Raw genomic sequence first — 20,645 nt, forward strand, 5'->3', positions numbered from 1 at the left:
TGGCAGACAACTATAACAATAATTTTGCAGCCTTAATCGCGTCTAAACGATGGAGGAGGAGACCGGACCCAGACCGCTTTGCCACAGGAATGGGGCTGCAATGGGGCTGGAGCAATGAAGATGGGGCACAGCTGCTGCTGCACTGTGAGCGGGGGTCACCAGGCGGCAAGCAGAGTTCGCCGGCATCAACACCTCACTGGAGACGGAGGCGCAGGATGAGGAGGAGAGTCGCTTCGCTATCCCCTGGCCGGTGCGATGGGATGCGATGGGTTGGGATACGATGCTGACCCATGGCTGGCTAATTGACAGTATCGTGACTAAAATCAATTTGTTGTGTGCAGGCAAAGCAACAAATTTCACGTTGTCGGGTACTTGCCGCACTCCAGCCTGCTGCCTGCTGCCTGCTGCCTTGGCTGCTCCCTCTATGAATGATTTACGATGCGTCGTTGCCGCTATGACCCCAAAGTTCGACGTTGTTGAAACATCAAAAACACAGAAACAAAGGCCCAGGCCAACAGCCAAACAACCAAACAACCAAACAGGCAACATCAGCGACGCGACGCCCGCTCATAATCAGCAGCACATAAACAACATTTCACTGACCACCGCATTGATCAGCCGACGAAGACGAAGATCGGCGATGATCGTCGAAGATCGCCGGAGATTCCTCCTCTAACCATAGCCATACCTACTCGGAGTACCCCTACCCCTAGCCCTATCCTATACAGACATTGGCCAGACGAACATAATCAGCCCCGGCAGTGGGTGTCCAGCAGCGACTGATCATAGCCAGACGACTCTCGTACCGAACCGATCAGCATCATCAACATGATCATTACGTTTGTTTATTGGCGAAAATTTAGAAATTTATTGCTCATTTGTTACAAGGCCCCCAAAATGTGCGTTCCACTCTATGGAAAGTCGAATCTGTTCTCACACTTTGGGGCCATTGACAGGTAAGTAGTTGTTGTGCCCACCGCCGCCCCTTGTAACCCCTTTCGTAACACTCTTTCTTTCACAAATGTGCATTTAGGCAACATTATCGTCAATCAACGGCTGGGTCTCTCAGTACCAGATTAAGCCAAATTAGTGAGCCGCACAAAAGGTGGGCCAGTCGATGAGTTTCTTGTGAATGCAGCCAAAAATAGCCACAATTGTGGCCAGAGGTTATATGTTAATCACCCGATAAAACCGATCAATAATGAAAATGTTTGCATCAAATAAATGGCTCTGTTTTGTTTGGCCGCAATGGAAACCGTTAAAGCGTTAAAGCGTCTACAAATGTGTAGGTCAAGTGGCTGATAAAAAAATATTTGATTTCCTTCCTTATTCCTTTCATGGCTAAATGATGTAATTCTCCATATCAAAGAGCGGGAAATCCATTTCGATTTTAGTACAGACCGTAATAGATCATCAAATTCGAAATATTATTCGATTGGCTTATCAGAAATTCTAGAGATATGCCATCTTGGAGAGCTTTCCTTGGGGTTCCATATATCTTTTAATAACTGCAAATTTATTGATTGTAATCCATTGAGGAGCTATCAAAATGTTCCGCAAACTGGAACAGTTCGATTCCATATGGCAGCCACCCTGAAATGACGTGATAAAGTCGCGTAATTAAAATATGAACAGCATTCATCTGTTGCCTCGATATTGGGGAGATCGCCAGATCAGTGGATCGGTGGCTGGCTGCCCTGGTGGCTCGGTGGTTGCTGGCTGGTGGCTGGTGGTGGTCGCCTGTGGTGGATGGAGAAACGCTGCTCCATTTTAAATAAATGTTTTATGGCAACAGAAACCACACAAAAGCCAAGAAAAATGTTGGTCGCATTAGCCGGCGAGGCTCAAGGATAGAAAACCGGGCACGATGAGCGGCTCTCACGCGGATGTGGATGCAGCATCAGCAGCATTGACTGCTGGCAACATTTTCTGTGTTGCCAAGAGGCCAACACATGGCCAAGTCGAGAGGCTGAGGCTGGAGCTAGAGCTAAGGCTGAGGCTGAGGCTGAGGCTGAAGCTGCGGGAGCTAATAAATTTTTCGACGTCTATGCCAGCCTGAAAGGCAGGCTGCCTGCCGTTTGACGCTATTGATCGTTAAGTAAATTGTCTGCAATTATGCCAAAAGGGAAAATAATAGAAATTATAACGAAAATGTTGCTGTTGACTTTGTGTGTGGAAATTGTGGGAAGTTGCAGTCGGAGTCAGAGTCAGAGACGGAGTCGGAGGCAGAGACAGACTCGAATTCGAGCGAGAGCTAGTCACTATCCACATTTGTGCATAAGTTGAGTCGCCTTATCTGGCATAGGAAATGCTGGCGATCATAATTTTCGCCGAGGCTGAGGTGGCAAATTGCATGTGGCAGTTGCCAATTGCATGTGGGTCAACATGCTCACGAATCTCAGGGCTCGGAGGCAGGCTAGAGTGTCTGGAGTGGAGTGTCTGGCATCCTGACATTTATATTTATAACTCGTGCAACTGCCGTTAATTGTTTCGCTCTTGATAAGTGAAATTTACCGACTGCCTGCAAGTTGAGCCCCATAAACCCCTTTTAACCAATGCCCCCCATCGATGGTCAGTCGCAGGAGCTGCAGTGGGACTCGACTGGACTGCACTGGACTGGACTGGACTGACACTGACTCAGTGACTGCCTCACTGACTGACAACTGACTGACTGGCCAACTAACTGCGCTTTTGGTTTTTGGTTTCGGTTTTTGGTTTTTGGTTTCTTAGCTTTGGTTTTGGCCTGTGTCAGGCTATCGGCTATCGCAATGTTACATCCGTGCGTGCTGTCAATTAACATGGCCAACAACCAAATCAATTAAGCACTGGCCAAACGATGCTAATAATAACCAAGTCAAGCCGCAGCAGCCAGCACTGTCAGAGCCACGCCTCCAGCCTAGGGGCAGACGCGGTTGCGGGGCTGGCGGCTGTCATAAGAGTTGCGGCTGCTGCTGCGGCTGCTGCTGCATTTGCATTTGTGTTGGCATTCCTAGGGCAATGCGAGGGCTGCCACAAACGGTGGCACCCAGCTCTGGCTTATGCCATTCGAAACTGACGGAGCAGACCTCGAATGCATATTTTTTGGTTAAATCAGAGCGCAGCTAAGCTCCGGTTCAGATCTGACCGACTGACGACATGTTTGTCCTCCCAGGCATTTGATTGATGCATGTTCGTTGCATGCAGACAAACTGTTTAATTGGTGTATATTCATGCCACAAAAGCGGGCACGCGGCCACGCGGCCACAAAAAGGCAGCAACAAGAAAAATCCGTCGGTATGGCATCGTTGATTATATAAACGCCGCTGGGTTGACAAATGTTTAGGCAGGACTTTGGTCCTGTTTTCACACATTGTGCAACACGCCCCAGCATCGACAGTTGAACAGCGTTGTGACTGTTTTTTTTTTGTTACTGTTTTCTTGTTGTTGCTTTTTGTTTGTTTTTTTTTTTGGTTGCCCCGCCCGCGCATTGTCACTTTTAGTTCAATTTCAATTTCAATTGAAAATCTGGCTGGCTGGCAACGTGTAAAAATATTTGTGCAACTGCCTGCACTGCGTTTTTCTTTTGGGGCAGCCTGTGTCCGACTGTGACTGTTACTGTTACTGTTTCTGTTTCTGATTGCTGCCTTTGATGCATTTCAAATGAGTTGATTTATGGCAAGTTTTTGGCTGGCTTTTGACTGACTGACTGACTGACTGGCTGAATGAATGAATGACTGACGGACGGACGGACTGGGCCTGCTAACTGGCTGGCTTGTGGCTTGTGGCTTTTGGCTGTCGCAGTGCATGAATGAAGGCTTGTTGATGTTGTGACAGCTCCAAAAACTGGCCAGCTCTCAGACATGTTAAACTGCTTTAATTACTCCGGCCAAGCATATGTACAATATACCTATCTACATATGTACTCACTCGTACACAAGTTTTTGGGATTTTTTGGGCCATAGATTTATGAGAATTTCTGCCACACCCAGTTGCAGACATTTCCAGTAAGAGTTACAGCCCGAGTTCGAGTTGGAGCTGGAGTTCGAGTTCCAGTTTCAGTTCCATTGCCGAATGAGGCTGCTGCGGCTGCCCTTAGCCAAAAGGAAAGTTGGACTTGTCTGGGACATGGACATGCTCCAAAGACTTATCTTAACTGACCTGCAAATAGTTTTATTTCGAGCAGAGGAAAACAACATTTGACGCCCACGCGAACACACACAAACACATACACACACAACAATAACACGAGTGGCCCACATGCCGCCTGCCTCATGCCCCATGCTCTCCCAGCCTTCTGTCTTGTGCCTCTTCTGCTGCAGGAGGACTTTGATAAATTCCGCACAAACACACAAGTAATTTGAATAATGAAGCGGGGGCCCTGACTTCCACTGTTAGGGGGCATCAATCTGTCAACGCCGCAACATCGCGTCGCGCCGCGTCGCCTCGCATGCGCGCATGCGCACAGTTTGAGTTCGATGGGTTTTCTGCCACTGGCGGGCGGCCTGGCAAAGAGCAGCAGCCATCGCGTGCCACTGCCGCGTGGCATGGCCTGGCCGGGTCTGGTCTGGCTGAGGCTGAAGCTGAAGCCGCCGCAGCGTGGGTCGTCGTCGTCTATCAATTAAACAAAGCGGCGGCTGCAACATCAACATCAAATGCAAGGCCGGCCCCCAGGTCCCGGGTCTCGGTTCCCGTATCCCAGGTAGGACTCTACGCGATCCGTCCGGCCACCCAAAACGTTGCTCCAGTTGCCATTTTAGCAGCGCTTCCGCGCTCGTCGCCGGCCAACCAGTTTCAGCTGTTGGTCTCTTTCTGTTTGCTGGCCTGCCCGTTTTGTTTGGCTTGGTTTGGTTAGGTTTCGCGGCCCGTGTTTCGCGGGTCTCGTGCAGGACAAACATGGAGCATTATTTAACGACACAGTTCGTGCAACTCCCACGCATGCAAACGCCAAACGAAGAAACCGAAGAAACCGAAAAACCTTAAACCGAAAACAGCTAAAGGAAAACTGAAAGCGAAAAATGCGAATTGCTGCACTCTGAGGTCTGGAGGTCTGATGGTTGTGATGTGGCTTGGGCTTAACTGATGGCCCAGCGACCGAAATTGGCGCAAAAATGTCACCAGCCCCAGCCAGCACTCACTCCCGGGATCCCGGGGCGCGGGATCCATCGATCATCGCCGCGAAATGTCAAATTGGTTTATCAGCCCACAGGAAAGGCGGCTTTAATGTCAGTTTAGCAATTTGACAAATGACTTGCGATAACAAAAATGCTAAAAATGTTGCATGTTGCATGGTGCACACACCGCTTTGCTTTAGAGCTGTTGAAAGCCGCGTTCAATGAACTTTTCTGGCTGTCGGCTACCCGAGCTGGAGCCCCTTCTTATCGAGTGCAGCTAATCGGCGATAAAGCCGCTTGCTTGTTAGCTTGTTAAATCACATGTAAGCGTGGCTAAGTTCGAAGATTGACGATCGAACATCGCGGCCATCGCCTGGACATTCATAAATGAGCAACCGCCAATATGTATCGCGTTTCAGCAGCAGCAGCAGCGGCAGCGGCAGCGGTTGGTACAACTGCCACAAATTACACGCAGGCCGGCGACAACAGGCATTAATAATTGGCCAACTAAATGCAACATCGGGCCAGGCCTGGCAAGCCTTATCAATAAAACTGTTCAACGGCCACGCCCGCACACACGCACTGCCAGTGCCCCCCACTCCCCCCAGACTCCCCCACTCGTCTCCGCAGCGACTCCGATTCAGATTCCGATGGCGATGCCGATGCCGATTCCAGGATGACAAATTGCGCAAATCCATGAGATAGTTTTTGGTTTTAGCATTTGTATATTGCACGATCGCCCTGGCTATTGCCGCTGCCCCATTGCATAATGCGCCGCTTAGATTTGTATCTGCTGCATGCGCCATGTTGTTGACTCAAAACGCTGTCAAAATGGCCAGCCAAAAATGATTCGTGAGATAAAGACCCAAAGAGACAAACAAACAAATGCAGCCACGGCGCTCAACTGAGCCCCGAGCCCGGGGCCCGCACTTGGGAGCTGGGAGCTGGGTGCTGGGTGCTGCTGGGCTAGGCCTGGTCCGGCCCGCCTGCTCCACTGACCGACGCGTCGGTCAGTCATGAACATTTAATAAACATTTTTGCACCATTTTTCAGTCGGCTGTGCTGCGACTGCCGCTGTCACTGCTGTTAATGGCCATCATTAGCTGTTCATCTGCAGCCGAAGTTTATCAATTTATCAGCCTCTGCCTCAGCCTCAGCGTCAGCCCCAGCCCCAGCCAGAGCTGCAGTCCGGAGACTGGCAATTAGCCAGTCTAAGCGTCTAATTAAGTTGCGCCAGCCGCGGCCAGAATCGGTTAGACCAAAGCAGGGGATACAAATGCTGATCGATGGCACAGCGTTAGAGGCCAGAGATGGAGATGGAGGAGCAGTCACTGGATAGCAGAGATTCAGATAGCTGGAAACATGGCCATGCTTTTGGCTTCGAGACCCGAGAATAGTATCTGATGGGAGCTCATATATTTTTGGATTTTTCTTGTGTAAATGCTATCCGTAGGGTGTGCTATATTTCAGCACATTTCTGGAACAGGTTGCTTGTGTTCATCCCTGTTATATCTTGCCATCATCAAGCCTAGCTGATATTCATAGAATATTTTTATTGGCAATAAATATAAAAGTGTACTTAAATTAAGAATAATAGGGATAGAAAAAAAAAACAGAAATCACAGTTCTACCAGGGGCACGACTTCCTTGCCCTTCCTCTTGCTGCATCTCCCTGTAGAGGACAGATTCCGTACCAGGCCCTGAAGGGGTCCCTGAAAGGCTCCATTTCTGCGCCGTAAAGTTCGGTAACAGACTTTCTATCAGAGATCTTCTACAGAGATTTCCATTTGCGCCTCCCTGTATAGCTCGTCGAAGAACCGACACTCCTGCTCCGTGAGCGTCAGCAACAGAGTGTCGCTCTGCAGACTGTCACTGCCGGAAAGGGACCCAAAGTCTTCAATCAGTCCCATTGTCAGGTCATCCTCGTCCAAAGGGTACCGCTCAGTGTTGGCAGCACGATCGAGAGGCTCTCCCTGGGCATGGGGTCGAAAGTCCTGCCGGCACAGGGGGCAGCGAGTGTCGAGTCCCACCTGCAAGTAGCGCTCAAAGCATTCCGAGCAGAACGAGTGTCCGCAGGGTATGCGATGGGGCAATCGCTGTTCGTCTAAGCAAAATATGCACACGTTGTCTGTCATAGTCCCACTTAAATACATTGCCCGGAACTCGCGAACTAATATATTTTGATATCTTTTCTTTTGGAATTTTGCTCGTCTTGAACTTACAAAATATACGGAAATTGTGTGAAGGGGTCGGTCACCTTATACAAATCCTGGATCCTCAGTTTTGAACGAATATACTCGGCACGGATGCTAAATTGTAAATTTGACTAATTTTGATTCATTTTTTTAAATGACAAGGGTTGTCAGCCTATTGCTGTCAGGGTTGCCAGCATATTTAAATATTAGCGCATTCAAATAATAATAATAAATAAGTAAATAAATTCACGATTTTAACTCCTAAAAATATGGAATTCTCAGAAAAAGGTTTTCCAAAAACCATCAGTCTTTCTTATATATTATATTGATAAAAATCTCTATGTTGGCTGATGGTAAATTTTTCTTATTTCTTTTAACGGTCGTCAAATAAAATACAAAATCACAGGAAAGGTTTTTGCTTTTAATAACAAGGACATATGTGCCCTCAACATTTCCCATAATCAGTACAGCAAATCGTATACAGATAGTCGCAGTATTTTGCAATTTTGTAACCCAAGCTCGAAAACTGTTTTTGGTAGCGTACCGTCAGGGCATATTTTGGCTGATATCTTAATTTTTTTGAGAATATAGGGCTAATTATTACTCTGAATATAGGAACATAGCTTCCTAAAAATTTTAAATTTGTATTCGTTTTTTTACATTTTGTTGTGCGAATGCAACGCAATGTCATATGTAATTAATGGCCTTCCTGTAATGTGTTTCACAAAAAAGTACAAAAGTACAATACGCAGGTACAGAATGACCCAAATGTTGATTTCATTAAAGTTGGACAGTGGGACAGACCGCCGTCTCTCTGCTCTTTTTTTTACGTTCTGCTGTGATTGCCACATGGAGGCGAAGTCGGCCTCATCCCGCTGCACCTAGTTCTTGATGAAGTTCTCATTCGACCCGTGGTGGCTTTGGCTATGATCGGGCAGGCCTTGTTCCCAGGCAGCTCTTTTGCATAATTCCATTTAATCTTGGCCAAAGTTGAGGGCAATTTTCAATTTGCCGTGCCGGCGACGCGACGCTCCTGTGCCTTTGACTGTGGCTGTGGCTGTGGCTGTAGCCGTTATTGTTAATATTGCCATTGTGGTTGCTGTTGCTGTTGCCATTCAAATTGCATTCAAATCAATTACATTCGAACTAAACATAATTCATGTGGTATGGGTTAATACAACAAATTACAACTGACATTTAAACAGAAACATGAAACGGACAATTTAACATGAGAGCGAGGAATAAGAAAACAAAACCCGAAGAAATAAAAAAAAATACAAAACAAAACAGAGACATAACCCAGCAAAATACGGCCACAAGAGTGAGCTCCACAAAGGCTGCCTGCCATGGCCTGGCCTGCTGGCTGGCTCGCTGGATGGCTGTCTTTCTGGCTTTCCGGCTGTCTGGCTCTGGCTCTGGCTGGCAGGCATCATACTCGTATGCGGCAAAGGCGAGAGTAGAGTCGAAAAAGGCCAAAAAGATACGAAAACAGAATTCAACTTCACAAAATCGCAGCCACTCGGCGGCTCAAGTCAACAACGGCCGCAGCAATCAAGGCAGAAGTGACCTTCAGTATCCACAAAAATGAAAATGAATAAAAAAAAAGAGTGCAGCCCCACACACAGGCCCAGGCGAAACAACAATAAAATTCTTTTCTCACGATTGTTGACTTTAACACTTACAACGTGCCTGCAAACAAACACACACAAAAAATGCAGAGAAAAACAAAAATACGAGTGGCGTATTCACTGTCATTGCCTCAAAAAATTGAGCCCCTGCTCTGCATGCAACACAATGAAAATGAGCTACTGCTACTGCGATGCTGCTGCCACTTCTGCTACTGTTGCAGCTCTGGAGACAAATTTCCAGTTGACGTACCAGCCGGAAGAAGAGACCAAGCCCTGCTCTGCTCTACATGCATTTCATTTCAATGGAATCACTATCGCAGCGGAGATAAACGTTCTGGCCTGAGCCTGGGCCTGGGCCTGGGCCGGGCTTTTGTTTTACTTAATTTTATGTGCTTTGCATATTTTTCGCTGGTCTGGTTTTTTGCCTCTGATGGCATTAAGCATTTCGCCTGCGTGCTGGACTCATTTATTTGTGGCTGCGTTTTTTTGTTTATCGATTGGATGGATGCATTCTGGTTTTGCCTGATGCAATTAAGTGAAATTTATGGTACTGCAGGTTCGTCGCTTAAGTCTTTTGTTTGCGGGTCGCGCGCCATGGCACGTAAATTGCCGAAAAGCACAGAAAAGTATTTCCTACTTAGCGTGGGCAGACAGTAAGCTGGCTCTCAGTACCCTGTACCCTGCCTCTGCCTTCCCCTTTGACTTCTGTGGAGCTTCGGGCTGACCATCCATCCTGCTACCCGGCTCCTTCTCTTCGGATCCAGCAACGTCTCCCCATTTTAATCCGCCGCGTTGGTGGCGTGCATACATAATGCATAATTACCGGTTTCACTTTTCTCTCCCCGTCTGACTGTCTGTCTGTCTGTCGGTCTCTCTGTCTGTCGGCTCTGCGATTATCTTGGCATGCCTTGGCGTTTTTATTTTACTGTACAGATATTTTATTTTACAGGCATTGCGGTTTTATTGCCGACTCGTATGGTTTCTTAATTTTTAATTTTTATGATGTGTTAATGGATATTTTTGTGACATGACCTCCTGGCGTGCCGTTGCCGTTGTCGTTCGTCAAGCTCTCTGCCAGCCTGCCAGCATGCCAGCCTGCCAGTCAGCCAGTCGGTCCGATGTCTAGATATATTAAATTCAAAGCCCCAAAGGGGAAAACAGGAGCAACAGCCACACGGACGGGAAGATGAGGGAACGAAGCCCAGCATTATGCAATCTTGAGCTGTAATTGAAGCTATTTAAAGCTGGTTACATGGCAAGGACAAGGCTCGAACCGAAGGGCGATCGCAACGAATCGAAGGAACACAGGTTCTGTCAATCAAAGCTACTCCAGCGAACACTAGGTGGCGTCCTGTTCTAGCTATGTGCCCCATCATCGCAGTTAAGTGAGCTCCACGCTACGAAATGTGACCCAATTCCGCCATCAAGATGCGGATTTTGCAGGGGATCGACTTGTCGCTCAAATTACACGCACACAGCCCTCGGCCCCAGAGCTGATTACAGGGCCCTGGGCGTGCAATTTGCATCAATAAAACTCTGGGGGACTGGTACGTACATACGTACGTACGAGTATCCCTCCTCTGTGGCTCCTTCTTAATGCTGCTGTAGGTCAGTTTGCATGGTTTCCTGCCCCAATCTGCATCAAAAGCAGTTCATCTTTCTGCGGTCCGGGCCTGGCGTTGATTTGTTGCCTGCTTCTGCATTCTGGGCCTTCAATCAAGTGACGATGGGCGCAAACGAGCCGCCACACCACCGTCCCCAGGAGGCTGAAGACGGATTCCAGGGCTGCCCATCCTAACACACGCCCCAAGCGACTTTCATCTGCGCCGCGCCTTATCCGGCAGCTTTCAGCCTCAGCCTCCGCCTCCGCCCGGTACCCCTCTTATCGGATAAGAGTCGAGACGTCCGTTGATTTTGATGGGTGTCGGAGCCACTTGACCAGCCAATAATTACTTTCTCTGCTGCGAGTGGGCAACGGCAACGACTGTTATTGATTTCTGCCGATTGCTGCTATAATTTTATTGTGCATCATTAAGATAAAGCCACGACGCACATCTGCTTGGCCATTTGCAAATTGTTTACGGACCTTTGGAAGAATCACACAAATTCCCATCCCATCCATACCCACCCATTTCAGCCTCAGTTCAGTTCATCTCATCCGATCTCATCTCATTTTGAATCCGAAATCATTTTCACAGGCATCTCGTAAGGTACAACTTTCCAAAAGACCAAAGCCCAAAACATTATTATGTGTAAATGTGAAAGGTTCGTAGCCCTCTTTGGGAACTCGCGAAGTGAACTCTGTGGTGTGGCCACCAAATTATCTTTTTTTTTTGTTTAGGGCCTCTAGATCAAATGATGTCATATGTGAACAACTTTTCATATAAATAATAGAATCAGAAATTGCTAATGATTTGAGATAAACTTAGCAAAGTCAAGGCTATCAAATCTTCCCAGGCATATGCGTGATTATATTCCTGTTCCAACTTCTTAAGGAAACGATCAGCCTTAAAGGCTGTAATTTACGAAAACAGTCAGAATCCTCTTTATCCGGAATATGTTAAACCAACCATGAAGGATAAGCGTGCATAAGCGAACTGCCGTTTCATTAATTATTCGCACAAAAATAAAAATGCAAGAGAAAATAAATTATCAGAAATCATCAATCAATATAATTTAATCTTATAGAACGAAGTCGTAAATGTAATATTTACAAGTATAAATTTCTGAAATTATGTTGATCTCAATAACTGATTGAACCTCGATTAATATTATTTTAATATTTTACGATGCATACATATACAGTAATGATCATTAATAAGGTTACTGGTGAATCTGTAAATTATAGATTTACTAAAGAGCTGCTATTTGCGGAAGCTGTGGAAGGTATATATGTATGTTGGAATTTAATTTTATAGGCTACGATATTTACCGGGCTGCTATGATAATCTATGACACCCTCACTTGAGTGTTGCGTTTATGCAGGTTATATATTTCCCCCTCAAATTTAAATTTTTGTATACTGACTAATACTGAGACTAATCAACAGCATGGTCTCTCGGCCTGGTAATCGCTCTAAACTGAACCAAGACGATTCCCAATAGGCACTAAAGAGGCTTAACGAAAAAACTTCGCACTCATCAAAATGCCATTACAGCTTAAGGTTGCACTTTTCTGAGAGGCCCTTGCCCTTTTATACGGATGTTCCAATATACCACCTTTATGCATGTACCGCTCTAAATGTCCAAGTATGTATATATATCATTGAGCAATTTCTTTTGTGTCAGTTGAAGTTCGCTAAATTAACTTCACTTCACATCAAAAAGCAACCAAAATAATACGAGTTCAGAAAATCGCAGAGCCCGAGGAAGGAGCAGAGCAGGGAACGGGGACGAGGACGGGGACGGGGACTGCTGCTTCTCCACAGACTTCAAGTGTTATTTTCTGACAGTTCGGACGTCAACTTTAAAGTGAGATCTGTCATAAAAGAGCCTGCACCGCTTTTTATTTTGATATTTTTTTTTCGGCGTCTTCGAAGAAAGAAAACGAACTGAAAAAAAATACAGATGGGGGGGAAAAAAACAGCGAGACTTGGCAGTGCCCAAAAATGTATGCAGATTTTTAATTAAAGCGCGTTATCAACAAAGCCACGAAACGGAAAAAATGAGCTAAAAGGAAACCGGTCGAGCCGATAGCCAATTTGGTCGGGACTTCGGTTTCAGTCTCGATCTCGATTCAGGCCTGAGCGTTTTCTTGGAGTGGCACTTCCTTAATTGGAGCAAGCATAACAACAAGTGCAAGCAAGCGCTAATTTATTATGTTATTTAATAAATATAATTAATTAAGAAAAAGAGCAAAAGCTGCTTAAAACAGGCTTGCGGGCCGTATAAAAATTACTTAATAATTTCCATCAGAAATAATTAATTTCAATATTATTCAAGTAGTACAACGAGGGGAGAGTAGCCCGAGTACCGAGTATGAGTCCGTGTCCGTGTCCAAGCCCGAGGGTGCAGCATCATCATCAACTCGAGCATGTCAGCAGCAACGGCGTGTTAAGCATTATTTTGGCCCCAGTCCGGCCACCAGTTATTGTTGTTGCGACATTAAAAATGCTTATTACTTACAGCAGAACATGCAGCACGCCCAAAGGCTATTCACAATTATACATACAACTACATACATATATGTATACTCGTAGTATAGTATGTGGCCCTCTCTGGCGTTTGGAGGCAACTTAAATCAATTGCGGCATATAGCGGCAAGGCTCTGGAACTGCAAAGAAGATCCCTGGCTCCCCTTGTTCGTTGTGCTTGAGTAATTTCATTTTTTGGCGGCTTTTGTCCTTAGTGGCAAATGACTTGGAGCCCCCAGCCACAGTCACCCATGCTGCCGGGGCTTCCTGGCCAGCGTCTTATGGCATTTTATGCTACTTATGCAGCGGCTGCTGGGCCATACGTACGAGTAAGTCCCTCCGTTGCCGGCCCAGAATGACCGTAATTAATCAATTTGGGAAAAATGGCAGCAAACACAACCCCAGAGGCAGAGGGGCAGCAGCACAGCGGTACAGATTGGTCAACGGCAACGTCCGTGTAATAACAATGAAAACAGCGTGTGTTGTGCTGACCGACTGGCCATACACTCGTACGCTCGTACTTACAAGTATTCGTACAGGCCATACTCGTACTCGTACTCGTATTCGCACTCACTGGCACTCATGCATATCCGCACACCATAAATTATGTTCGCACAGGGTTAAGCGCATTATTTAAGCATTCATCACGCGCTCTCCACCAGTATCCACACCACTACGCATTCCCAGTACCAGTCACAGTTCCAGGTTTCAGACCCAAACCCAAGCCCAGAGCCAGTCCCAGTCCCAGTCCCAGTTCCAGTCCCGAACCGATCCTCAGACTGATGGAGTTCCCTCTTGGCCACTGTTGCCGTGTAATAATTTTTGAAATTTATGTAAACAGTGTTGATTATGGATGAGTTATGTAGCATGTTCTACCTTTTGTTTTGTTCGCACTGCTTGGGCCTGTGCCTGTGCCTGTTCCCGGGCCGCAGTTAATTTTAAGCTTGTTTTGCAGCCTCGTTTATCAGCAGCTCCTTCACTTCCTCCCGATCCCTTCGAGAAACCCACGTGAGTGATCGCACAAATTGATGTCTTTATTAGGCTATGGTCCCAGTCGACACTGGGCTGTCAAATATCGTTGCCTAAGACGAATATAGGGTGTTTCCAGGCCAATTCCCCATCTGCTCCAGTTTAGGAGCTCATGGGGCGTCTGCCTCTTTCTGTGTCAACTTCGAGGAGTATTCGACATACTTAGCCTGACAAAGCGACCACGTTTGTGGCCCATGATTTGTTCACGTGTCTGTGGCGCACATTAAAAGCTACACGAAAAATTGTTTGGCCCAACTCGCAGATATATATATTATTTTTTGGAGGGTGGGGGGGAGTTATGACCTGCGGGTTGGAGTGGATGGAGCCATTTGGGTGGCGCCTTTTGTCTTCGAAACGTGCCACAGCCACAGCTAAGCCGAAGTCATAGCCAGAGTGCCACATGCGGCGCTCGATGCCTGCAACGTTTCATGCGCGAATAATATTTTAATTCTGTCGATCAGCCGGGCACGTTTCGGCGAAGCCAATCACAAGAGCCAAACGGTATGGGGACATGGCTTCCACCGCCATGGAGCGACGCATGTCACTCCAACGGAGCAACGGAGCAACGGTACAACGGAGCTGGGGGCCTGAGCCTGGGCAGGCACCGAGTAGTGGGTGCTCAAGCAGGGGCTAATGGAGCTCTTAAGCATGTGTGCTGATAAAAGCGACAAAACATTTAACAAGTAATTAAACATAAAGCTCGCCCCACGTCCGCCGCTCGGCTGCTGGCATGTTCTAGTGCTGCAGCCGCGATATAAGTGGGTTAAGGACGCAGCACAGCCAGCACTCAACACGGCAGCACCCCACTCGGCGGCACACTGCACCACAGCCACACTCCCCACCCATCCCCCGCCTTAAGCCTTTGGCAGCCAACATTCATTTCGATTTCGTTTACGCCATTTTTCTAGAGCTTTTTGTTTTTTCGCTAATTTTTTTTTCGGCTGAGTTGTAATAGAGTTGCTGAAATTTGGCATTGTATTTATGGCTAAGACATGGGGCATACCATACATCTGACCCACACCCACATTTCATTAGATTCCCGCCCAGCCCTGCCCTGCCCTGCCCTGCCCCTGTCAGCCAAAGGGGAGCGCTGCGCTGTGATAAATGTGATAATAAATATTCGAGTTGTTTCTGTGAGTGTTATAATTTAGTGTTGATTAGTTTGCGCAAATAAGAGTTATTGATTCAATTTCAATTAAAAGGATATGAATGTTGAGCCTTAGCGCCAGATCAGATCCAATCCGATCCGTAACCGTCATCGTCACCGTCACCGTCACCGTAACCGTAGCCGTAACCCACCGCAGTGGCAGTGGAGTGTCGCCCACAAACAAAAGACTTGAGCAACGAACTTGTTTTTTAGGTGTGCAACATTTTTGGCACCTTTTTGCATTGATATGCCCGGATTATTAATGATGCCTAATGAGTGGGTTGGACCGCAAAGCGCTGCAACTGCAACTGGCACTGGCACTGCCACTGCCACTGAAACTGCCCCTCGTACCTCGTACGTGTACCTTGCAGCGAGAGAGAGGCAATTATGTGTCATTTGTATGGACTTCCAGGGACATGCAATTTGGACTCGAGCGTTTATTAACTTATTTTCGTATGGGTAAGAGCAGTTTAGCTTTGCCTTAAGTGTCGATAGAGTGGAGTGGAGCCTCTACAAGGGCACCGAGAGCTGCCAGCGCAGACGACGGTCCTGGGGCGACTGGTAGCCGGAACTGGAACTAGAGGGCCTCGAACGGATCGTGCGGGAAGCTGAAAGGGAACAACATTGAGTAGGCAGTACAGCTAACAGACTGATGAAACTCACATAGAACAGAGACAGAGATTACAAACTATAGCAACATAACATGGAAATACAAGACACTGGACGTGAGCTCTAGGAAGCCTGATCGGAATGGTTGTGGGACAGCTGACGCATGGTGAAGGTGGTTTCTGCGGGACAAAACGGCGACAACAATTTAGGGAGAACAGTTACAGGCGTATCGGCCGGCATTCTATACCTGGGGTGCGGAAGCCCTCCTGGATCTTGTAGATCTCGTTCAGCTCACGAGCACTGCACAGGGGCGTGTCCACCTGAGTGGTCTCGTTGAAGCGACCATAGTCGATCTCATAGGCCTGCAGATCCTTGTTGTACAGCACTACAGGATCGAAACGGTGGCCCCACAGGATCTCGGTGTTGATATAACTCGATCTGGCCTGGGTGGACTGGCCCGTCGACTCCACCGTCCCCTCGAGTATGACCACAATCTCGAACCTATCCTGCAGCATGTCAGTGGCATTCAGATTATACAGCGGCGAATTCTCGTCGATCTTGTGCTCGATGATCATGGGCCAGATGAAGAACAAATCAGAGCCCGAGTCGTCGCTGCCGATTTCCAGCTCCGTGAAGTACTGCGTCATCACCTCGCCCTCCTTGGTGCTCTTCGTGCGAATCAGCTGGGCTCTGACGCCGGCGCCGATGATGTGGGACTTCCGCATGTCACCCACCCGGAACATCAGCGACAGGCAGCCGTCGCGCTGGCAGATGACGGCCTGCTTGGAGAATAGCAGCGTCTGGGCGCGCTGCTTGGCCCGGGTCATCTTGGCAAAGACGATGCCCGCCATGAAGGCCGAGGACATCACGCCATAGATGGACTGGAAGCACATCATGAATATGGCCTCGGGACACTCGGGAGAAGTGGTCCGCACGCCGTAGCCAATTGTGTGCTGCGTCTCAATGGAGAACAAAAAGCAGGAGGTGAAGCCATCAATGGCCGACACACAAGGCGCCCATCCAGACTCCTCTGGGAAATGCAAAATGTTGTGATAATCTCTGATTAAGATCGATGGAGGTTTCGGTTCCTTCACTCACCTTGATTGTCCGGCATGTGCAGCTCCTCCAGATCCCCGTGTGTGTAGATGATCAGCCACCAGATGAGCGCAAAGAACAACCACGAGAGTATGAAGCTCAGCGCAAAGGCTAGCAGCGTCCACCGCCACTGCCAGTCCACCATCGTTGTGTACATGTCCTGCAGAAAACGGACCCGCCTTCTCTGAAGGTGCTTCTGCACCACATTGCAGTCACCGTTTTTGAACACGGCTCTTCTGCGCACTCGCCGCATGCTTCCAGGGCGAAAATTGCGAGATCTGTTGTGGGTAAAAGCAAAGATCGATCAAAAAATGCAACTGTTTTCCCTGACTTCACAGAGAAGGACGATTTTGGATAATACGTCAAAATAACATGCGAAAACCTGTTATCAAAAAACTATGGATACATTTTATTACCAAGCTTAAAAGTATGCCGCATTTACTGCTTAAGCTCCGTAGAATACATCTGAGAATACATGTAAAATTGTTCCCTGACTGAGTGGCTTGCATCAAAACTATTGGAAAACAAAATAAATTGATTTGTTCCGAAAACTACAAAAAAATGGGCATTCGACTCGGAAGTCTCTGTGTCTCTACACAAGGGTTACATATATTATTCGTCATCAACCTAGAGCCGAAATAAATAAACACAAAATATACATAAAGTTTGCTAGTCGAAAATGGTACTTTTTCTAGTAGTTTCAACATTAAATTTTTCCCAATTTTAGGATATTTAAGCTCAGATAAATTTCAAGTGAAGACCTCTTCCTGATCTAGAGCTTATTTTGTAGAGAATTTCAATGCCATTTGCTAGAATTAGATGCCCAGACATCGTCTGTTTAATTTGTGTAAATTAAGTGTGCACATTTGCACTCGCTTCATTTGGACAGAGCCCGCGAGAATTGCATCTAATTAACAATGCCAATGTCGGAAGGCGACCAGATCAGAACCAGACCCAGCACCAGACCCAGACCCAGACCCAGAGAAATCGCAGTCTATCTCCTCCGATAACTGGCTTAATTGCAGCTCACCCACAAAGTGCCTGATTTATTGTGTCTACTTATTGCCACAAGTTGTCACTCTGCGATTTAATAGGGCTGGCAGCCCGTGCCTGTCCGCTCTGGGCAATTGCAACACCCACATGTGATGGCAACGCTCAACTGCAAATTGTATTAACCCCCCCATTGACACTCGAAGTCAAAGCCAGAGACAGAGCCGATTAATTGGCATTGTGCCGGTTGCACTAGCAGTCGTTAATCGAATTTAACGCTCGGTCAGAGGAATATATGTATGTCAGTAGTTCTGTAAGATGATTCATTATCACGCTGTCAGGCTTCTTGATTGTTTTCATTACGCTGAACCGCCAACGCAGTACCCGAAAAATCTCCAAAGCTGCCGACACTTGATAGGCAAGGAAGTGAATGAGAGATGGGAAATGAGCCCCAGTGGGAAACCCTCAACCAAAGCGTTTAGCGAGTGACAAATGTGAGAACAAATCACCGAGATTTAGGAGAGTCAGTGTATAATTCACCCCTGGCCCTGCCCCTAAATCAAACAGAATGCAATCTGCAGTGCGGAATGTGTAACAAAAAGAGACTGTGGGCGGAACAAGATAAATTACAACCGCAAACGGAGAGGAACACTCGGCTAATCAGCTAGACAAAACAGCCCATGAGATGCGACAACGTGACACGCAGTCATAACAGCCTAGAGGCCCAGTCCCATTGATTGTCGGCAAGTTCAAGTTGAATGTCAGACCCCTTGACGAGCTAATTACTGTCCGGAAAGACATACTCTTTAGACAATTATCATAATTAGATATGCGCACCCCTTGGCCAACGAGTGGCTGGATCCTTTGAGGGCCTCGTAATAGACTCCAGCCTGGGAGGGCGTGTGCGAGATGCCCCTCATGTACTGACGCTTCCACTCTTTCATGTGGGCGAAGGTCTCCTCCTGGTCACCGCCAGCATTACCGACTATGGTCTCGGCATCGGCAGGATCGTGCAGGACCTGGACATCGCTAAGCGGCACCTGCATACTGAAAGACTGATTGACTGCTGACTGCTGACTTATGACGTTCTGACTTCGCGCAACCACACTCGACTGAAGTTCCTCGCCACACGCTTCCAGCCAGGCCAACATCAGGGCGGCCCAGAGTTGGCTGATCCAATTAGAGACCCTCTAACTAATGCTCAACTATTGACTGAGCTACTTAGACTAGGCAAATACCCGTCGGCCCCTCAAACTCAGACTCACCTGCAGCTCGGCTGGCGCTGAAATGCCTTGCCATTTGGGGCTACTCCATAGAAGCTCGCGGGGCGATTGGGCACTATGGTGATGGGATACGATTGCGGATTGCTGATCACACTGTCCAGGGAATCGGGATCGGTCTCAATGCCCCTCTTCAACGGCTGGGTGGCCTTCTCGTTGCCATTTGTTGGTGCTGTCGCTGGAGTGGCTGTTGCTGCTGGGGCAGCCGAGTGGCTCGAGAAATTGAAGCGCATCTGTGGGACGTCGGTTGGAGGAGTCGCTTGAGTTACTTTTTCAATTAAATTTATTTAAGTACGAGTATGTACGAGTACGAGTATCAGTATCTCCCCGAGTGGGCAAACAGAAACTTGTGATAAGTGCAAGGCAGGTGCGAGAAATGTCAGCTGATTCTGATCAGATTTTTGCGGATGTTGTAAGCGTAAACAAGAGATGAACGTAACAGAAATGAGAATCACTGAGCAGAAATCAGGGATTACAGTCTTTTTCCGCACTATTTACGAGATCAAACATAAGAATAGCATAACTGAATACCTTAACTAAGCACCAAACAAATCGAATTGAAATTAGCTGGCTAGGCACGTTTCAGCTTAAATAATTTTAGCACCTTTTTATGAGCAAACGAAATGTTCAATTAATTGACACCTTTAAGCCGATCATTTGTTCGATGTTAGATGGCCTTTTGTTATGCTAAAGACCTCCAACATTCATATCACTGTGGCCCGGTATCGATTCAACTAGAGCGACGAATCGGTCACAATCGAAACAGCTATAATTTAACGATCTCTGCAGAATGGGATTCGCTTTGTTTCAACGCCGCGCGTCTGGTCGCGAATGAGGCGAGCCCCAGAGATCACAGGGCACACAACATACAACACACTGCGGACAGAGACAACAGAAGCTGCGACCACGACCGACACCAGAAACAGCGATGACAGCAACAACGACTGCGACTGCGACTGCGACACCGAGAGAGATCCGCAAGTCAGTCCAATGGATTAAATGACGGCCGACTGCCGCTTGCCGCCGACAGCAAGAAAATTTTTCAAACTAAACAAAAGTTGTGAACAGAAAGCGGTGCTGTAAATGAGCTCGCTTACACTCACACATGTCAGACAAGAGAAGTACACAAACAGACACAATGACACTTTTCACATTGCAGATTGGCGATGCTCACAGCCACAGATACAGATACAGATACGTTTACAGATAGAGCCGACAGATAAAACTGACGGCTGCTCTGCCACGGAATAAGTTCAATTGAAATGATTCGTAAATTGAAAACGAAGCGGAAGATAAGCGTGATAAGCTCTCCTTATCTGAATTTTAAGAGTGTGAGTGTGTCACTGAAGAGAGAAGAAATGAGGAGGCAGGCGACCTTGAGGCGCAATGTGCAGGGGGTGGCGTACACGTAATATTTAGTATGCGCTGCGCTGTTTAATATCTGTGATTG

At 47.3% G+C, this 20,645-nt stretch overlaps 2 protein-coding genes across 6 annotated transcripts; both read right to left on the minus strand.

Annotated features, from left to right (window-relative positions):
* Nucleotides 1-6,652: 6,652 nt before the first annotated feature.
* On the minus strand, nt 6,653-7,417 carry LOC6896804 (tripartite motif-containing protein 10). The gene has a single exon (XM_002136972.3). The coding sequence runs from the start codon at nt 7,241-7,243 to the stop codon at nt 6,851-6,853; it is 393 nt and encodes a 130-aa protein (XP_002137008.2). The 5' UTR covers nt 7,244-7,417; the 3' UTR covers nt 6,653-6,850.
* Nucleotides 7,418-15,611: 8,194 nt separating this feature from the next.
* Irk2 (Inwardly rectifying potassium channel 2) lies at nt 15,612-20,155 on the minus strand. 5 transcript variants are annotated; one of them, XR_001451542.2, is made up of 6 exons: nt 19,727-20,150; nt 19,181-19,428; nt 16,929-17,203; nt 16,078-16,860; nt 15,885-16,009; nt 15,639-15,829 (listed from the first exon to the last, which is right to left on the minus strand). XR_001451542.2 is itself a non-coding variant. In XM_001357771.4 (5 exons), the coding sequence occupies exons 2-5, from the start codon at nt 19,426-19,428 to the stop codon at nt 15,732-15,734; spliced, it is 1,404 nt and encodes a 467-aa protein (XP_001357808.3). In that variant the 5' UTR covers nt 19,800-20,155; the 3' UTR covers nt 15,612-15,731. The 5 variants fall into 5 exon arrangements, 3 of the variants coding, with proteins under 3 accessions (XP_001357808.3, XP_003736265.3, XP_003736264.3); XM_001357771.4 differs by lacking the exon at nt 15,885-16,009 and having other exon boundaries at nt 15,612-15,829; nt 19,800-20,155; XM_003736217.3 differs by lacking the exon at nt 15,885-16,009 and having other exon boundaries at nt 15,612-15,829; nt 19,727-20,154.
* Between the last annotated feature and the right edge of the window lie 490 nt (nt 20,156-20,645).

This window comes from Drosophila pseudoobscura, chromosome 2 (genome assembly GCF_009870125.1).
Source record: "Drosophila pseudoobscura strain MV-25-SWS-2005 chromosome 2, UCI_Dpse_MV25, whole genome shotgun sequence".
NCBI lineage: Eukaryota > Metazoa > Arthropoda > Insecta > Diptera > Drosophilidae > Drosophila > Drosophila pseudoobscura.

Excerpts from the sequence above, each read along its gene's own strand:
- LOC6896804 (XM_002136972.3), bottom strand. The coding sequence starts at position 7,243 with ATGTATTTAAGTGGGACTATGACAGACAACGTGTGCATATTTTGCTTA.
- Irk2 (XM_001357771.4), bottom strand. The coding sequence starts at position 19,428 with ATGCGCTTCAATTTCTCGAGCCACTCGGCTGCCCCAGCAGCAACAGCC. Across the intron at positions 17,204-19,180 it reads CAGCGCCAGCCGAGCTGCAG|ATCTCGCAATTTTCGCCCTG; the intron begins GTGAGTCTGAGT and ends TACCCACAACAG. Across the intron at positions 15,830-16,077 it reads GGAGGGCTTCCGCACCCCAG|CTTCCCGCACGATCCGTTCG; the intron begins GTATAGAATGCC and ends GTTCCCTTTCAG.